The following is a 21,434-nucleotide window of genomic DNA, read 5'->3' as shown; positions in this document are numbered from 1 at the left end:
GCCTTTACCCCAGAACTGAGGCAACCTTTCAGGAGACTGCAAGGCCCTCAGCAGAGGAATTATTACTAACTCCCTACCTCGACAGAGCAGACGTCACACCTTTCAGAAAAAATAAAGGCGAAGTTTGTCGAGGGTGCGCCTATAGAACATGGCTTGGCGATTCGCACGCAGAAATTGGAAATTCCAGCTTGAGCTTTTCTACACAAGACCAGTTGGGACACTATGATATGGCAGAACACCGCCCACTGGATATTTGTTAACCTATGTACTAAAAATAGGCACAAAACACTTATGACTTCTGTCCCTGATCTTTTCACAAGATTGGAAAATGCACATACAGTATATTAGCTGTTCCAATGTGCTGACTTCAGTCAGCTGAAGAAACTTGCTTCCCGTCAACTGTCTAAAATCTGAAATCCTACACTTTTCAAATAATTACTAAAACCTTGATTAGATTCTACTTTTGCGTAACTCGTAAGAAACAAAACATGGGTAAAACTTCAACAGAAAACACAAGAATTCACTATGAATAATTTGGGGCACAAGCAAATTCTAGAGGCATTAATCATGACTAGTTTACTTCCTTGAAATACAGGCAGTATGACACACTGAGAAGGTTCAGCATGACAAACATATACTCACACCTAAACAAAGGAAACATTGCAAAACTTCTGATCTCCAAAAACAATTTCAAAAGTTGCAAAATCCAATTTGCTGGACGCAAAACATTTTCCTTGTTGAAGATGGCACTGTATAAGCACAGGCATATTTCACCCCCAAGTCAAATCAAATTACCATTCAGGGATACTCTGCTGCACTCCCAGAGATTAAAGGCGACATCTTTGAGACCGTGCTGTGGATGAGATCATTCTTTACCGATTGAGATCTTTTATTTTAAAATTAAATGGCAATTATGAATCAAAACCTAAACAAGTAGATGTGTTCTTTACTAATGCTCAAACATGTTTTTTACTTTTAGTAAAAACTAAAAGTAAATATATTAAAAAAGTAAAGTAAAAAGTTATTAAAGAGTTACTGAACTGATCATTAGTGACAGATTAGGGGGTGAAATGGCAAGGCTTCATCTGCACTGAAACAACAGGATGTCCAGCCTGTTTTAGGTTTCACAGGGTGAAAATTATTTGATCTGAAGGTCAGAAGTGAAAAAACCCTCATCAGAATTTGGGAGATTTAAATAAAGTGCTACATTCAACATGAGCATGAGAGGTGTTAAGAGGAATTCCTATTAAATCTTCCACACCTAGTTATGCAACACAGTGTTACAATATCCCATTGTCTTCTTTTGACACACCTGTAGCGAGTCAGCTGGTGTAGGACAATGAGGTTAAAAACAACTTTTCACATACTTACATCAGTAAGTATTCCCCCCATCAGAAAACTAAGAAACATGCACACATTGTTAAATATAGTACTATTCATTCAAAAGGATGCCAAATACTTAACATATACCAGGAGATCCACTTGATTCTAGACTAAAGTATGGCTTTCACCTGGATGATGCAAGGCAGCTGTCATAAGCCAACATCTCCACTACACAGGTAGAGAATAGTGAAACTGCTTTATCCATTAAGTTCAGGGTGGGCATTAAGTAAACAGACTATGTCAACTCAAAGAGGAATTCAACCAAAGCACTCTGAAAACTGTCATTGGATTTTAAATGACCAACCTTATTCCAAGGATAAGACCGGAAACCTACCTTCAAGTAAGAGCCATAGTACTTTGTTACATACGGGCTGTCGCACTGGCTCAAGACTGTGATCTCCTGCTGTATGTCTTCAATTTCATCCTCTGCTTCTTCCAGGTCGATGGTTTTAATGGCGACCACATTCTGCGTCCTGTTATCAATGCCTTTGAAGACTTCGCCAAAGGAGCCCTTTCCTATCCTCTCCAGCTTGGTGAAGAGTTCCTCAGGGTCCGCTCGGGTGTTCTAGTGAGAGAGAGAGAGAGGTGGCACCAATGTGAGACCAATGCTGCTGTGGTACGGCACAGGGTAATGTTAGGTAGACACATGACTAGAGTAACATGGGATTGGTATGGTTAAAAGACAGCAGTCCTGTCAAAAAAAAAACAACATTCAGAAAAAAAAGGAATGATTGATTTCAGCTGCATGAGCTCCATTTTCCTAAACCCTGTTTAAGGACTATACTTTATTAGATATGTGGCAAAGCGCAATAAAAAGGAGTACAAGGATAAAAACCTGGAGATATAGTAAACCTCGCACAGCCAGCCCCAGAGCTCAATGAAAACACGGTACTGTAAAAGGTTGGGGGAAAACATCAAGTCATTTGACGTGTTTATCGTGTCATATGAACACGGTGATTTCAGGCTGGAGTTTACAGTATTTTTCACTAACAACTACTTCAGTCATTATGGGAGCTGTAATTCTATTGCATCAGGCACCTGTTTCATTTCTTGAGTGCTGGCATAGAAATTAGATTGAGTAAACCGGATGGATGCAAATTAAAGATACAGAGAACCCTCTTTTCCTAACAGAGGAAGAATGCTGATCTCCGAACAGGCTTACAAACTGTTTAGCTGTTACTCCATCTTCACTGCTTCATCGACACAAAAGTACCTGGACAGCTGTCAAACTGTATCTGAGCCAGAAACGGAGAGCTGCTCAGGATACTGCATATTTTGTTTCCTTTTCTTAAAAATGCATATGATGCTTATTATATGTTACCTCATTTGTCTTGAATTCTGACTTCACAATGATAACATGAAGGGCTACACAATCCTTAAATGAGCCTCACAAGACTTGGCATTTCAATTGACAACTATACTAATAACACGAATACAGATGTTACAATACAACATGTCCAAACCACCCCTACTGGAAAGCGTTAATGCAAGGGTTGAAGAAATTTCTCCATTTTATATATTTAGCAATTATTCATCTGTGGGCAGTACACTTTGAGGGTGCCAAATTAAAATGTTTCCACTGTCTACATTTTCTGCTTGCCCTACCACTACCCTGTGCTTATACAAAATCAAAATGACACCAAACCAGGGGATAGCAATTTCATAAATTATCATATTTGTTTAATAGAGACAGTCCATACCGGACTGTCCTTCTTATTCTTGATTTTTGTGCTGCAATTATGTTCATCTTCCTATTGTCATTTCTGCTTAAATGTCCTCTTTCCAATGGAAGAAGTGAAACACTGCATTTCATTCCTTCTGAAATGTAATTTCTTCCGAAAAGAAATCTTCAGGGATAAGCTTGTGCTGCACGGGTTTCGGTGCATAATAACATCCACCACACTGAGTCACGCCACTCTGTTCTTAAAGAAGGCTTTTCAGAATCTGATGTACTTTTTAAGGGTTGCATTTGCTGCACTTCAACACTGCACAACGGTCTCAGCTATGCTGAAGGCTAAAATGGCGTGCTAGCAGAAGGTTGCTAGTCCAGCACTTGGCAGTTCTACATATGTACTTGTGCTCCCCCTTCTACTTAAGAGGTAAAATAGTGATACTGTGGATACAACTGCCTGCTCAGTATACAACACAGAACAGACAAGAAATTATACAGGTTTAAAAGGGTAGTGTAAACTATTCATTAAGGCGTGTTTTTTTTTATATGTACGTGGTCAAGTCTTCATGAACAGAAACGCACCAGAGCCTTAAGTTTTTGGATAACTGGACTCAATTGAGCCTTCAGTTTGACTACACGACTGAACAGTGAACCATAATGCTCGCTGAATACAACACAGGGAAATGTGGCAAGCCTGTCTAGACAGTGTGCACACACTTTGCAAAACCAACGATCACCAGCCTTTCAAAAACAACCAGTCCTCAAGGCTCCCATTCATCAAGCTGCAGTTAATAATTCAAAAGTAGCCGTAGGATCTACCAGGCTTTAAAAACAGCATATACAGTAACTGACAGCATTGTACCAGATTCCAAAGCAATTTAAATCAATTACTGTAGCAGTACCAACTCCAGGAGCTGCACAAAGGGATGTTTGGTATCGCATCTCTGGGAATGTGTCTCTAACAAAATCAGTAGAATTTGTACAAATGTAATCAAAAACGCAGCTGTTGTCCTGTCCCAACAGACTCACGAGGAACAAGGAATGAAGAGTCTAACAATTTAGAAACCCTTGTCTCTGAAAAACCTGCTGTATAATTCAATAATTGTCGCTGCCTTTCGTGTGCTTTTACCAGGGACAAGATGTTAGAAATTTACACACTAACAGACCAACAGGATATCAGAGATTCATGAACCATCTAGTTAACTACAGTAATTACATCCTGGACAAGAGATCTAGCAGCTGCCTCATTCAATATGAAGTCATGGCAATTCTGAACTGGTGATGTAATTTATCCTCCTTGGTAAGACTGTAGATTGGGGTAGGGATTTATAAATGTTTCATAAAATATATTTATAAAATATTAAGAGTGGCATAAATGGCATTCGCAACTTAAACTGTAGATTAACTGCAGGTTAATAAAGTTCTTAACACTGAACCTTAACACCTGGTTTATTTGCAGGAGGAGCTTGTGCTGCTGTAACACTTCATTAATACAATAACAACCGGCTAGGGAACAGTTTAAAAGTGCAATTGTGTAAACCCAGAACTAAAATGTGCCCTCATTTCCTTCTAAAATGCTTCAAAGAGAGCCCGAGTGTTCATGGGAGTCTGATGCTCAGTGTTTAATCCAGCATGCATTAGGAACCAGCTTTGTATTTTAAACCATTTTAAAACCATCTAATGATGCTTTTCCTTGTCCCATCCGTACAGTTCAAAACTGTATGCACGGACCTCAGCACGCAAACCTGCACTTGAGGATGTGGACACAGACAAATGTCCGGACCCTACTGCAGTCTGCAGCACTGCGTCATCACAGACCAGAAAGACTGCTGCTGATTAAAATAAAAATTGGAAAGCCATTCCTGTGTCTAACCAGCTCCAGTGTTGCATCAATCCAGATGTGAGCCAATATTAATTATATTGTCAGACAACAGCAAAGAGCCTCTTTTCCTGGCTTTGATCACCACCAGCTAAATGTGCAGGCTCACTCAAAGAGGGTGGAATGGATTAAATGAACTTTAAAGGGCTAAGGAAAAAACTTGAAAAAGCAGATACCCTAGTCACCTTCCAGGTGGCATGAACGAAAGTCAAATTTTGGATAAGAAAAAAAGGGATCGAAGCATAGGGTTCTTCATCAGGGAAAAATAAACTAATGTAAAGACTGCACAAGCAGAGCAGCAAACACTATGAAAATAACATTTCTAAGACATTGTTATGTACTCAGAAGATGTTATTCCTCAAAATATAAGCCAGCAACTCAGTTTTTTGTATGATGTGAGGAACAAAAAGACTCAGAATATGACCTGGTTATTTGTACAAAGTGTTTCACAGAAGCTGTGTGCTCTGGTGTGTCTTCCAGGGAAATGAACATCAAGGGCAGCAATGGCAGACATGTGCTAAAGATAAAACTGAACTGTTTGCCTAGAGATTGTAAATGTCTATCTTTTGTATTCTACACTCATTGTATAAATACGTAAGATAAAGGAACCTAAAAATACACAGTAGTCCTTCACTGGGACATGCAGTTTACACTCCGTGGTTGACAAGAAATAATGTGTAGTGACTTGGTGTGACATCTTAAAGTAAATGACATGATATTAGCATTTAGACATTACTGATAGCCAGTAAATCACAAGCCACATTTATATCAATTGCACAATAAAACCTCTTTGTGAACTGCTCTGTAAACATGATGGTCCCAAACTATAAAGAAAAAATATATAGCTTGCCACTTTAATTAGCGCTGGGTCAAAATGCATGAGATGAGGAGTGACAGAAGAGAAAACTCTTTTTCAGCAATTGTAAGCTATGTCTTTCGGATTCAACACAAAGTGAGTGCGTCTATCACTTAACAGAAGAATCAGGAAACCTCAAATGTAAATTCTACAGGTAAGATTTCCTCACTAAAATGTTTCCTAAAAGCCGTGTGAGTGGGACAGAAGCATGAAGTAATGGTTAGGGCAGTGTCTTCAAATCCTACATAGAACACTGTTGTTGCAAACTAGCAGTACCCCACATTCAAAAAATATTTTCCCACTTGAAGCAAATGTTACAGTGCAAACATTAAGCCTGACCGACCTAATCTCTTTGATCTACAGGACTACTACTTTATTATTACGGGTTTATTACAAATACAAAATGATTTAAGTAACTTGTCTTGTTCACTTCACAGTTCCATGCATTACATTGATTCACTTACAGAGCTTGTTCCTTCTAACATCACAGTCTGGTGTTACTTTACACAAACCAAACACTATCATGGGTTTTGTAGCTGTGAGCAACCTCACGTGAAAATGCCACAAAGAGATGCATACTGCTGGTCGATGGCCCGGGGTTTTGATTGTACTTGGGCTTTACTAAATGATGTAAGGATGTGAGAAGACCTAAATGCTGGTCAGTTTCTACTGATGAAGGGACTGCAAAAGTTTTCTTCAGTAGGAAGATTCCTGTCTGATCCTCTACAGCCTATGACCTCTGACTTTTAGTATCTCAGCATCATCAGCTTCTACTATAGGGATAATTTGCAAATAACCGAACTGAATAATGAAGACGGAAAAGCCAATATTGACATGGATGACCCAGTTATCCTAGCCCTACTTTCAGAAGGGTCCCTTCGGTTGAGCAAGTCCGGCACAGCAGAGTGAAGGAGAATAAAATCCCTGGGCTGGAGAGCCCTAGATAGGAAACGTCCAGACTGTGGCTCCCCAAGACCAGGATTTGCAATCACTGGAATACCTGCATATTATTAAACTGCAAACAGTGATTCCTTAATGTCCCCAGCTTGACTTTAGCCTTTTACTAAAGTACACTGTAGGATCCCGAGACTCTTGCATTAACTGTAATTACATTTCATTATAAGAACACCCAACTTAGCCTGCTGTAGAAACTACTAGATTGATTCAGGGTTACTCAAAATTAATCAACCACTGATAGACTTAGGGCTTTGATAATGATTAAACTTAGCACATGCAAAAGGAACAGGATATGCAAGTTGCACAGGTTAGCTTTCTTACAACAATATCTCCTAAAAATAGTTTGTTTGCACCCACACTGTGGAGCAGTGGTTAGGGCTCCGAGTGCATAACTGAAAGGAAGTGTGATCAAAACCTAGATGGGACACTACTCTGCCACCAAGGGAAATTGTTACATGTATAAAATAGGTATGAGCTACATGCTAGAGCTACAGGCCATTGAATTTGACATTCTGAAGCCCACATAACCTTTGTGGTCAATATCTTACTCCCACATGGTGTTACATTTGAACTCTTTAAACTGAAAAAGACTGTATGATTCCACGACCTTCACTGTGGATATTTCTCCCATTTTTTCTTAACTGCCTAGACCCTTATTGAATTTTTTGCCCACCAATATGAGGCACAGGCCAGAACTTAATGGAGGGGGGCCATATGAGTCTTGTGAACAAAGTGATTACAGGGCTAATAAAATTAAATGGAAGATGTCATTTGTAACCAGCAGTGAACCACTGCAGCTACAACAGATGTGTTATTTAACCAAGATGACGTACTACCACAAACTAAAATACAAACAAGTGAATTAAATAAAAAATACTGAAATGTGTCCTGTACTTAAAAAAAAACAGAGTCCCTCAAACCAAAAATCAGGTATTTGCTTATTCCTGGCACTTTTCTACAAACAACAATACCAATTTAACTAAAAACTTTGCCAGACCTATTAAAATTTGGCTAGATAAATTGATGAAGGGTGTTCGGCCCTTCAAACTGTTAATAGAGATTAAGACAAAAATTATTAAAGGCCCCAAGCTGTCACTATTTGTTTGAAAAATTCAGATCACACACTTGGGTAATGCAAGTGATAAAATATTCATATTCTTGTAAGGATTTAAGGGACTAGGTTCACAGGTTCTGTGAAATAATTCCTATCAGTGATGAGCCCACTTGAAATTTTCATTTTTACTATGATATTGATATTACAATATTTTTTATAGAGGTTGTGCTATACATCACAAGATCCATCAAAATATATGATGTCCAGGAATTAGTCCTTTCTGAAGGGCCTCTGAAATGGAACACACAAGCAGGCTGGTCACTTTGGTGAGGTTAAAGTACCTCAGTGCAGCAGTTTTGCATTGTCAGGGGGGAGATCTAGAGGACAATGTAACAGTCTGTGCTTCCAGTGGTACTAGTTTGGAGTTGAAGGCTTGTGAATTTGCTCATTACAGTGACATCCGAATCTCCCTATCAAAACCTCACTTAGTTGCAAACTACAAATGATGCATTGACCCAGCCATCCAGTGTAACAGTCTCTGGCAGCTTGGAGGTATGGTATCTGCTGATAAAAATGACAGATTGATATATTAACCTCCTGAACTTCAAAGGATGTGTGCAATTTGTTTTCCCACACCATCCAGATTGATGTGTTACAAATGTGGGAGATGTACCAAATTCACTGAAGCCTATTAACTGTGACAGGAAGATCCTATGTTTTAAATTGATGGGCAAATCCTTTGAAAGAGTGGCTACAAAGGGAAAGGGCATCTTAAGAACAGGTAATGGATAAAGTGTCACAGATTAAGATAATCACCTGAAAACGAAAAAGACTTTGTGTTTCATGAACATAAACACAGGAAAACCACACATCAGGAAACAAGGGAAATCTGTAGTAACGTAGGCATCATGACTGCTGAGACAAGAAAAGTGAACTTGTATGACCCCAATAGCAAAGTAACTGTATCTGCAGAAAGTATATGACAAGACAAATGTCTGATTTCAGATAAATCCTTTGATTGCATTTTTTGTGTAATTATTCACCAGACTTAGCTGACATTCATCACTTGGCAGTGCCTTCACCAATGGTGGACACAATTGGATTTAGCAAATTCTGAACAAAAGCAACTGTTATATGTTTTAATCGGGGGCAAGATAAAAGGCTTCAGTACCATTCATCTTTTTTTTCTTGTATATTTTGTAGACACATGCACAAAGTACAAAAAATGATTGCTGATACCTATCCATAAAATGGCCGCCAACATGTTTTCTATTACATGCAAGACTGAATTAAAAAATGTAACCAAAAAAGATCTGTACAGCAAAAGAATTCTAAGTCAACATGAATTTAGAGAAGACAGGTCATATTTACCTTTCTAGAGTTCTATGAACAAGCAACAGCACCAATAGATGCAAAGGGAACATAAGGGCTTTTTATATTTACAGATAGCTTTTAAGAACCTTCCCAATAAAAGATTAGTTCTCAAACTGCAGGTTGTTGACATACAAAGTAACGCAAGTATTTGTTGCTGTTGCAGGAATCTTCTGGGAAAACTGAGAATTTGAGGTAAATATGGGAATTGCCTTTCAAAATATCATTTAGCGCTCGGGACTTATCCATTTGGCCATCTTTCACTCTCATGTCTCAAAGCTGCAGTTCATTACTGAATTCCTTACCTTTGTCAGCAACCCCAAACATCTTTCGGGATCTAAAAGGATAAGCTGCTTCGGTTTGTCAAATAAGTCAGACGTGTAGGCTAGATTTGCAAAAACACTAAGTCAAGGTAATATTCCTGCCAAATATTTCTATCCAAGAAAAATTCACCTGAATTGAAGATAGGAGATTACTTTTTATCTGTATCTTTATGATATTCTATACTATTTACCTTTAATGGTGTTTTTTCTCTTAATCTTTAATGATGGATGGTATGTGAACTAAAAGTAAAGTGGAAACAAAGAGAAAAATGCACCTCTGGCCTCAATTCAAAGATCCAATTGAAAACTTTACCCTGGAAACTACCTGACCTTCACTGTAAAAAAGAAGACTTACATGTGCTCAGACTCAAAGTACTCAAAGTAGCAAAACATCTGGAATTCAGGCCACTGCTTAACATGCGGTTGACCATTTTCATAGTGATCTCCATGACTTTGTGCAACTCTGGCGACACTTTTGAATGGCAAGTTCTTGCCATGGGGAAAAAAACTCTGCATTCGCAGCCTCTTCAGAGGCTGTTACACAAACTGAGTTTCCCCAGACCAGTATCTTTTTCTAAAAAAGGGGATCTTTCCCTCTTCCCTTTTCTCCTTTTAATAAAGGGGCCCGACCAGAAAGGGGCAGCTCTCACCAGCTGCAGTTCTGCCACAGAGCTCACAAATTATGAAAATCCTCGCAACACAATACAAACCTACTGATTATAATTAAGTTAATTCATTCAACTATATGGCAACATAAAAGGCTTTTTGCAATCCTTTCAAAAGCCGATTTTCAGCCTCATCACTCATATCCACAAAACAACGTCTACTCATTGCGCTGTTCAAAGGATGATGTGCTTGCAGTTAGCAATTTTCTTTGCAGCCTCACCCAGTAATTTCCAGTACATATCTACAATGCTCTGCAAAATCAGCTCTTCCCCAACGCTTTATGCTGGCTTACTGTGTATTCCTTTCATTTTCTGAAGCAACCAGGGCGTTTAGTAAATACAGCCTCTTTTGCTTTGAAGGTTCCAGTGATAAGCACGACAGGAATTTATCACATTTGACCCACCATAGTGTCTTAGGTCTGTAAATCCAAGCGTGTTGTACAGTAAATGGCATTGTATTTTCTCACAACATGCTCCAGTAACTTTTGTGCAAATGTAGAACTCAAGGGCATCATTAGCTCGTCTCTTTAAATAGGGATCCATTTTGACATGTTTGCCAAAACAGAAAATTAAAAATAAATGCTTCCTTGCTTTCCCCCCCCTAAGTTAATGGTCATATCCATATTCAGTTCTCCTTAACTCAAATGAGACAACAGAAACCACACATTATTTTTATGACAAGGGTTCTTAGAAATGGAATAGGCAATTTTACGTTTTACCACTGGGTCAAAAACATACTATGTGTAATTAACTAGCTTTTATTATTGATTTCTTAAAACATAAAAGCTGTTTAATTATTCAAAAGTTTTTTTGAGGGAGAGGAAAAACACCATTATATGTTATTCTCCTAAATACTACGTTCAGATAAATCAATAAGTAAGGTGATGTTACACATGATGCCCAAGGAGGCTAGTTAAATTACCTATAAACATTGTTCTTTAATAGCCATGTTTGTGTACAAATTCACACTTTTAAAAGGCTGCTGTGGCCCAATTCTGAGTGTCTCATGGCCCATTGGTGTGTCAAGGACCAATGGTTGAGAAACGCTGCTCTAAACCATAGAGGACAAGTCTGAGTCGCCCGTCATGAAGGACTTCCACTAACACTGAAAAAAGAAATTGTCACATAGTTGTGATCCCAATTTAGAGCTTGTGAGCGTTCTTGGCTTTCACAATAATTTTTATTAACTGGCAATATAATAAGTTTATTACAGTTTTTTCAAAAAACGTTTGCAGTAAGGAGTCCTCATTAAAGAATACTGTGAATTTAGACTATGAAAAAGGAGAGAGAAGGTGCATGTGGATTTATTTCCTCAACCAGTACATATTCACGGCACTGATCTGAGAACTTTCGCTACATTAAATCAAATAAATCTTTAGAAAAGAGCCAATTAAACTTGGCCACCCAGGGACTTGAAAATGATGAAGGGTGGACAAGAATGAGAGGAGATATTAACTGAATAAATGGGTTTTCACTTTATCCTACATGACAGGCTGACCTGAAAAGTCACAAATCTGTATTTTGGAGAAAAGCCCTGATTAACCTCCAGCTAGGGCAGTTTGAGGTCAGTAGCTTGCTTAGCCTGGCAGGTGTACAATATATTACAGATCCTTTCCTAGAACTCCTACACAACTACTCAACCAAAAAGCAACAGGATGTATCTGCAAGGTGTGAAAATGCAAAGTGAAAGACACTTTTAGAGACTTTCAATTCATCTTCACACCAAACGTCAATCCTATATAAACCTTCTATATGGACTTTTACTAGCATGATTAAACTGAAAATCTATATTTAAATTAACATAAATACAATACAGTTTTCAAACCACGTTTTTATTTTCAACAAAAAGCTGTACAAGTTGACAACTTCCCACTTGTAATGGGATAAAAACTGAAACCTTTTTCTGCACATAGAAAGAGGGCACTGTATGAACTTTCAAATACCCCATTATTCCTCAAGAGATATACACGTTAGGACAGGGCACAAAAGCAAAAAACCCCGTTAAAACTCGGAGGAAGTTTTCAGTCATTCGGTTTTAGTACATACAGTCACTATACCATCTGTATTCCAAAAAGTAAGCTGTTGATACTTTGACTGCTTAACAAACTAACAACAAGAATATCAGTTTCACAATACACACGCCACATACCACCTTTGTTACAACCAAAGTAATGAAGTATAACACCACTGATGCAAGATATCAGCTTATTTTGTACAAACTACAAATGTGTTGCACATTAACTAAAATGATTACAAACCACTTTTATTTGCAATGATTGTTCTACACGATCATGAAGACAGATAACCAAATGAAGTACAAGATTTTAAGGTGTCTCATTTAAGACTAGTGAAGTGCCATATTGAATGCACGCAATATTAAGAATTTATGCAGCTCTAGAGAGGTCAGTTATGATTCCTTGATTAAGTGTCAAAACATAACCTTATCTTGACGACTGGTTAATCAATTTGATTTTATGTGCTATGCTTATCTATAACACTTATAGTGGTTAATGAACAGCCATAATATAGGGACCTATCACAAATACAGAAACAGCATTAGCTAACATGAGAGCTTCTTTCAGCATCTTTACAAACTCCACACCTACAAGGGAACTTCCCACACACACCTTTATAAAACAGAAGAGCAAAAAGGATATCAATGTTTAATATTCGACAATATATTTAACAAGGGCTAAATATATTTGGCAACTCCAGTTACCAATACAGAGATTTTTTTTTACGTACCAAAAAGTTTGAAATCTTAATACAAAAAGAAACTGCGGAAGGTAGTGCAGAAACAAACAGATTCTGCGGGACACTCCCAATCACTGTCTGCTTTTAACTAACTGCTGCTGAAAACAGAATTATCAAGGTAAGGTTTTGAAAAGGGCCAGATACTTTGGGTGCTGTTAAGCTTGTCAGTAACATGTTAAGAGAGATTTAATTCAGATAATTCCTTTTTTATGGAAACTCTCCACTACAACTCCCTATCAACACAGCACACCTGTGTGTCCTCTGAAAAATGCACTGTCAGGGTACATGCCTCCTGTCACACAGCAGAACTAATCATCGAGGGGAATCCTTGTTGTTGCTGGTTTCATTATAGAGCGAGACTGAAGCTGTGAAAGGTTCTCTGGTCACCTCCAACCATGTGGTGTCCCATTTCTGCTGTTCTACTGGCAAAACATTACCTCCCAGTGTATTTAAACTTTGGCCTAAAAACTTTTTTTTTTAAATCTGTGGTTCATCTCAAATATCTTTTTTTTCTTTCTCACTACCAATGGTGTGTACCCAGTCTTTCAGGAACATGCCTGCATAAGATGCTGTTCTAAACAAATTTCCAAACTACATAATCTTTAGTGCCCTTCAGCTTTGGTCACTGTGCTTATTGACTGCAGTGATAAACTTATCTTGCTGCTACAACAAACATCTGCTGGTTCAGGATACAAAACATTTTACAACTGACAACAAAAGAATGAATATACTGGTATCTGTACAGCAGTTATACTGGAAGGTCAATTACAGAAGAGCTCTTACCATTGTTTTTATCTACTTGCTTAATTGAACGTTTCAGAATATTCTCTGCTCTAACCTGAATTAAAAACAGCATTAGCTCTAAGGAAAGCTTGATTCAATTTGGAGTGCTTGGTAATTATTACCATTCACAATGCTGCTACATTACACTGCTTGGGATCAATATACCCCAAAATAATAAATAAGCAAGTTCAATCAGCAGCAATAAATGCAAAGGCCTCTAGAGTAAAGGAGACCCCAGTTAACAGCACAGTAGACACATACTGTACTTAACAGGACTAGTGAGACAGCCAAGGCCTGTTACAAGAACAGTGGAAAAGGCTACAAACTAGGGAAGGCTATACAGACCATTAAATACTTGGTGTCCATTGTTTCACAAAGAAGCCAGGGTATAACAAGCTCTAACAAGCTCCTTGTCAGCTTGAATTTGGTTAGCAGTGCTTTGAAAAATGTGCATGCATCATACGGTTTGAAAAACACTGACTCCTCACAGAAAACAACACTTCAGGTAAGCTATTTGTTTGATGTTTTACTTTTTGAAATGCAGAGATCACCACAAGGATCCCTGAAACTTTTTCACCATTTTCTCAATAGTGCTGGAGTTTAACAGCTGTATTTAGCATAAAATATTGCAGCTAAATAGCTCTTTTTCCCCCAAACATCGTCATAGTTGTTTTTTTTTCTGACAAACTGTCAAAAATATGAAAGGCATGTTGCTGAAACAGCTTTTTCTGTTGTTCCGATCGCTGAAGTCAATTTTCTGAATTGATTTCAGCTGCCAAGTAGTTCCAGGGATGTTACTGGCTGTAGCTGGGCTGAACTGGTTAAGGGCTCAGATGTGCGTGCTAGAACGTCTGAAGGGAACCACCAAACAGTAAAGCTTTAAGACCTGTGTCTTATTACAATAGTTTATGACCTTATAAAACATGCAGTAGTTCCAACATCTGCACTTTAAGGGAGCATACAGAAGTGACTGAATTGGATTTACTGAGTTAAACCCACTTGGCTGAGGGAATGACAGCCCAATAGTAAGATTACCAGGAAACCCCTCATAACAGGTAGAATGAGCCAAAGAGATGCTCCAAGGGCAGTGTGTGTGTAGGGAGGGGAGAGAAGCAATCAAAGATTGGGTTTCTCCAACACCAGTCACTTATTACCTGAGCAGGTCAGGTACAGGGTTTGGGAATGTTCTCCCAAACTTTTATTTAGAACTTAATTCACTGTCAATAAAGGGCAATCCTTCTCATTTTCCTAGAGGATTCCTTTACCGCATTAGGTTCTGAATTCAGGACATCTGTGGCTTAACCTGTGAAGGCCTCTCTTAGCCCGTAGGGTGAACCCAAGAGTTCAGGTGTTGCTAACTGAGTCACGTCAAGTGGGCTTTAAGCCTGAGCTTTCCTGGCTGGCCATGATCTGCGACTCCTAGGAGCAGCCGGTCACCTGTGACCCTGGTGATAGAAGTACTGTTCCTTCATCAAGTCCTAACTCTCTAATACAGAACCATGGAGTGCTACATGGCCTTCTCAGAGGAATAAGCACCCACGTGCAGGGTTCTTTACTCATTTCAGAGGTGAACAATAAGCAAGTCTATATTGCGAGTATATAATAGAAATAAGACATTTTAAATGCATATTTCCAAGTACCAAAGACACCAATGGTCTTCGGATTTATGGAAGGATTTATTTCACAGCGATACGTTTGAGTGAAGACTATCACAAAAAAATTCCAGATACATTTATATATTTTGCTTTTAAAGTTCAAGCTGGAGAGCAACCAGTTTTTCATGTTTGGCCATTTATACTTAATGGCGGGAGAGACTGACAATGTTCTCCTGAGCTTTGTCTTAGCCTGTCAGCAGACCAAGAGAAAAGTGGGAGGACAAGACTGTGCACATTGTTAAGCCAGACAAAGAAACGTATGGCTTGACTTGTGCACAGCGATAGCTTGAAAGCTGTTGATCAGTCAGGACTACAAACTAATAATGGCATCTCAAAACTGAGGACTGACTTATCTGTGGAAAAGACAAGTTTTCCATTTATGTATGATCTATTAAAAAGCATTAAATGTCTTTTAATCTCTTAAGATTTTAATATTGGTTATTAGCTTCTAGTTTAATTCCAGTTGACTGCATTCCTCCTGGAGGTAGGCATATTAAGCCTTATACTTAATGGGAAAAAATTAAATATAAAGATATTGTGGAATACAGATTTTTGTTTCTTGGTCATATGCAAAGAAAATAATGAGTTCCACACCCTGATTTCACTGCATCCTAATGCTTCTCGTCTCCGGCAGTGAGGAAGACAAGCATTAGGAAAAACAGCAGGCAGACAAATTCAGAGGCAGTGACGAGAAACAAAAGGAGACCTGTGGATGTCACAACTTGACAAGAATGCATTTCCTCAATCAAACATCACGGTGCTTATCAGTATATTGTTAGCACCAGATGTCTGGAAAACCAGGAACTATTCTTGTGTATCGGTGACATCATTTACAGTAAAGTAATGCCCACACTGTTTGCCAGCCTGACTCTCTGCATTGCTTGATAAGCCTAATCAATTCCTATTGAAGTGCACAGCCTTGTGCAACAGGAACATGTCCTCTAACCAGGCTATTCAGAGTGATAAAGCAAAAAATAAAAGACGGTACTAAACCAACAGTTTAAGAACATGGCACAAGGCCAGTCTGAATATTACTGAATATATCCAGAACAAATGATTAAAACTTAAAAAAAAAGACTTTCCCTGAGATATCTACAAAATACAGCACTGGTGTGGTTAGTTTTGTGAACAGTGCATTTGCAAGATGGATTTATTCCTCCATAATTACAAGGGGAAACCTTAAGTTTAAGCTCAAGTCTGGGCAAGGAGAGTAGAAACACAGATTTATTTGTTGCTACAAGCTGGTTCATCTCTGGACATGAACATCATTTAGCATATGTGGGCTCTTCCCTTCTAATCCTTCTGAATGCCTTCCAGTAAAATCTACTTCCTTGGATTCCTCCTTATAATTCCTGCGCCAGGAATGGACTTCAGTGCCAAATGACAGAATTGCTGATCGCATCCATGCAATTTGTAAACCTACCACCACTTTGCATGAAGCACAAAGTAATTGACCCTACTCACATTTTACTAGCCTGGTTTAAGAGCAGACTGGCATCGTACATCAATACTTTACTTGTGGGTCTAACTGCAAACAAAAGAGACTTCAGATCTTATTTGATCTTTAAAGTCTTCAAATCCTCTCCCAAGGATGGGAGGAGGCTGAAACACACCTAGATCACACTGGGTTGCATTCACTTGCTGACACTATTTCTATGAAAGGAAGGATCTGCCAGTGCAAGAACCCTGAGAGAACTTCTCTGAAAAATGCTTAGATTACAGTGCCCTTGCTTAATTAGATTGCCTAACATTTCACCTGACTAAGAATCATGCATCAGATATGCTAAAGTGGCAAGCTTTTTCAATAAATGGACATAGGAGAGGAGTTCACAAAGTTCTGCATTTGGCAAAACAGTGTATGCAAACGTCTTGAGAATATGATGGGACTGTACAGCATTCAACCTGATATCTCCCGAGACAGCAACTGTTTCCATATTAGTCTCATCAATCACCATCAAGGATTCATGGAAGACAATCATCCTCAACCATGAGGGAAAACTAATGAATGGGGTTTTTTATGCTGTTGGGTGTATTCATTCAGGCAGTTTAAGCTACAGTTTAAAGCTTTCAAAGTCCACAAAATTAATCCACAAGCACAGTGGAAGTGAAGTTAGTGAAGTTTGTGATTTCACAATGTGAGACACGACTATTTAAGGGAAGAGTCCTTTTTTTAATGGCTCATAAAAAAACTCAGTGAAAACCTCAAGTTGAATTCAAAGTTCCCATGCTAGTCTGGCCTTGCCACTGAATCATAAGCAACACATTGTGCTCATTATACAACCAAATTATTTCCTACAACATAGTGATTCTTTGGTGGCGCACATTCAGTAGGAAAGTGTTGCTGATAACAGCTACATATCTGTGTCTAGATTATATGCCTTTGCAGTTTAAAGAAGACCTTTTGTGTATGTATTTTATTATCAAACTGATTTTGTTAAAAAAGGCTCTTTCACCTAAAAGGACAATTTCAGTATTCTCCTTGTTCTCAGAATCAGTTCACTTCACTATGAAACAAAGCAGAACAGCACATTTTCCCATTAATTCTCAAATACACAAAGGTTTGGGGAAGTACAGTTTGTGGTACTTCAATCACAATCAGGACAAAAATTAGCTTCAGCACAGATATTTTTTCCAGGAGACAATCCTTATAGAACCACAGCAGCCTTACAGAACCACAGCATGAGAGTTCTCACCCTTAAACTCTGTTGCCATAGAAACTTAGTAAGTGAACAGGTGAGTATTTTACTACAGAAGGGAAACCTAATTGCTAGCAGATTTTGTCTGGAGTATTAAAAGTATTTGCAATTCACTATTAATGTATAAATCTTACAAAGATTTGTACAATTTACAGCTCTATTATGCACTGCAACATTTATTCAATATACTTTAAGACTCTGTCTACAATAAACATCTAATCAATGTATGTAAGTGCTTATTACGGGTAGTGTGTGCCAAACACATGAACAGCTTTTGAGAACACCATAGGTACCACAGTACTCTCAAATCAACCTTCATTGAAACATAAGAACATATGAAGGCCACTCAGACCATCTAGTTTTTTATGGTTGCTAACACTCAACTGATTTTAATTCAGTCAGGTCTCGAAGGTCGCCTGGGTAGCAGCATCAACAATATGGTCAGGTAGTTTGTTCCACACTCCCACAATCCTTTGTGTAATAATGTGCTCCTGTTCTCAGTTTTATATGCATTTTCACTTTGTTTCCACTTGCAGCCACTGGTTCATCTTTCATGGTTGATTATGAAGAATCTTAAAGGTTTGATTTAAAACAATTTGCTCATTGGGATAACTTTGTCAATATTACCACAAAATAAAATATTTCCCCAAAACTGTAAACCTCCTTTAATCTCTTCCCCCATCAGGGTGCCCTGTTTCTGACAAGACTCAAAAACTGAAATCACACTGCTGTACAGAGAAGTGTCATCAACACCTCCCTGCAATGCTATTCCATCTGGGCAATGGTAAGTTACATTTCCATGTAAATATTGTGAAAGCACAGGCCTGTCAGAACTACATTCCCCACAACCCTCTGCTGTTCTCAGTCACCTGACTCACTGCAAGAAGCCTATTGGTCAAGTGGCTGTTTAAAAAGCAGGAAGAGGAGGCTTCCAGAGTCAATCTAGGCAGAGAGAATGCCTACTGTTGGAGAGGGAAAGGGCACCCCTCTGTGCACAATTGACCAGAGGGGAAGGACTGACAGAGGACTGAAGAAACCGTGACTTTGTGAATTTTTGGACTTTTGGAAGAGAGAGAGAGAGATTTTTGAGAAGAGAATTATTATTTGGAGGAATTCTCTGCTTGTCCACTTTACGGACCTCAAGAAGTGTAGTTTAGGCTTTTGTTCGTTGTTGTTGGTGGTTTTGGCATTTTGGATTTTTCCCTGCACTTTGAAATAAACTGCACCGGTGATTTTGAACCTTACAGCTGTTTGGTGTGTCTGTTGGCCTGAACCTGCCTATTTTAAAGATCCCATTATGACACGTCCAAGGGCCTTGTCACAATATCTAAAAAAAGCCAGGGCCCAATAATGCCAGAAAGGACAAGCAAAGAACCCCAATGCAATGCCAACATCTTTTTAGACGTGGGAGGACAGCCAGTAAGGCCTATCTCTTTGAGAGACCAAAATCAGAGATGCCATTTAGCAAGAACACAGGGAATGTGCCAGGAATATTCTCGTGAGTAGGTGACAAGAAACAAGAAATCCAGCTATCAATCCCAGCTTTATGATTTTAACAATTCTGAATACCTGAACCATATGCACCAAAGACAACTGCATTAATTAGATGCTAAAGATATCGTTGGCGTATGATCGTCTTAGCAGTTTCAGGTGCGTGAAGGAGATCCAGGTGAAAACCAAGTTTAGTTTGTGTTCACTTTCTGCCATTTTGATGATGCAGAACTTCATTTTCAAAATGAAATTTGCATACACTCTCCAAATGTACCGAATTAGACATGTGAGAATTTGCTGCTAAATGCCCATATACAGTATCCATTGAGCATACTGCATTTTTAACTTTTATAGGATGTAGGGACTAGTCTAAAGCTCCCCATTTTACCAGTTTCACACTATCAATTCAAACATATTGATATGATGTTCATTTATTTGAGAGGCTATTAGGCTTGTTTCTGTGCCTGCAGAGAAACACTGATGGATTGCTTCTGTATTTCTCAGAAGAAAATGTAAGTATTTGAAAATAATTTAAAAAGGGAAATGGTGTTTTGAGTTTAAGATGGCATTAGATATTAAAATGCCTCTCAAAGTTTCACTTTATTCATTTATCCTTAATGGAAGATGTGGCCTTAACAAAGTAGTATGCATTTAAAGGCAGCTTATTTTGCCCTTGTTAATCATGTAGATTCTTAATTACCAGGGTTCTTTAGCATTATTGACAATCTAAACCCTATATGGTTACAACTATGAAAAAGAGAGCAGCAAACTTCCATAACTTCCTTTTAAAGACAACTGTCACAAAATTAGTGATTAATCTTATGCCCTTCAGCACTCTACAGAGTAGACATGTGGAGTTTCACATAAAACCATGTACTAAACTGGGTACATTTTATTACAGATCTGCAAATTAGCATAAAAGGCATGGCATGACTTTCTTAATAAATCCCACTGTCCAGGGTACCAACAATAATTTCTTTAGTAGTGTCTGGACACTACGTCTGACAAAATAGGATACAGTAGGTCAGACTGGATGATCTGAAATGGAATAATTGAAATGTTTTTGAGTACAGTTCTTGAGACCAATTACACGATGCAGAGAACCTTTTCCAAAATGTAAAACTTGAGAACAGAAAGCTTGATAGAAACCACAATTTAAAATCAAAGCTGCATTTTGAACCAATTACTATGGATCACTTCTTTATGTACTACAGCAGGAGAGCAGAAAATGATATGTAACTTCTCAAGGCTGTAATTTGTCACTTAGCAGACATTTCTATGCAAAGTAACTTACAGAAACTACTTCACCTCATATGTCCCAACAACTGCAGTTACATGTAGTATACAACCTGCTTCTTATTCAGAGAGGTGAACTAACCTGCTCAGGATGACACACAAGTCAAAACCTGAACTAGAACAAGCAACCCCCACATAATGAGCTGTTTTGCTTAATCACTCGACTACGTACCCTAGAATAATGGCTTTCTGAAGAAATAATGTCAATGTTTTTAAAAGATACAGGAGGAAATAGTTTACAAGTTTCTGACGAGTTCCTCAGGCTTTTAGCTCCTATGAGTAAGAGTTTCTGTCGACGAGACTAACAGCTCATTTGTGACTCAGAATCATAAATTAAACAGAAAGAACTCGTAGAACAATACCACATGCACTGACAGGTTGCTGTACAGAAAAACAACTGGTTCAGCATACAGTAGTGAACTGACGTTTGGGCTCAATATCTGAAGGCCCCTACTGCTTATTCTCCTGCACACTCACTGTTGATGCACACTCATGCACTCATGGTTACAGAAGATAAAGTTCATCTATATGAACCAGGTCAATGTCTTTTCATTTTGCTGTCCAGCTGAGATAACACTTTTGCCAGAGTTGTGGTCCTT

At 38.5% G+C, this 21,434-nt stretch overlaps 1 protein-coding gene across 1 annotated transcript in view; it reads right to left on the bottom strand.

Annotated features, from left to right (window-relative positions):
- The window catches only part of LOC148653748 (serine/threonine-protein kinase 26-like), a 50,263-nt gene that overhangs the window by 20,851 nt on the left and 7,978 nt on the right, over positions 1-21,434 (bottom strand). The window contains exon 2 of the mRNA XM_088649085.1: positions 1,718-1,948. Within this exon, the coding sequence (XP_088505211.1) occupies positions 1,718-1,948 (231 nt within the window). The remainder of the gene's footprint in view (positions 1-1,717; positions 1,949-21,434) is intronic.

Source organism: Lepisosteus platostomus, chromosome 10 (assembly GCF_059453375.1).
Source record: "Lepisosteus platostomus isolate fLepPlt1 chromosome 10, fLepPlt1.hap1, whole genome shotgun sequence".
Taxonomy (NCBI): domain Eukaryota; kingdom Metazoa; phylum Chordata; class Actinopteri; order Semionotiformes; family Lepisosteidae; genus Lepisosteus; species Lepisosteus platostomus.
The sequence above is the reverse complement of the archived record's forward strand: the minus strand, read 5'-3'. Positions and strand labels throughout refer to the sequence as shown.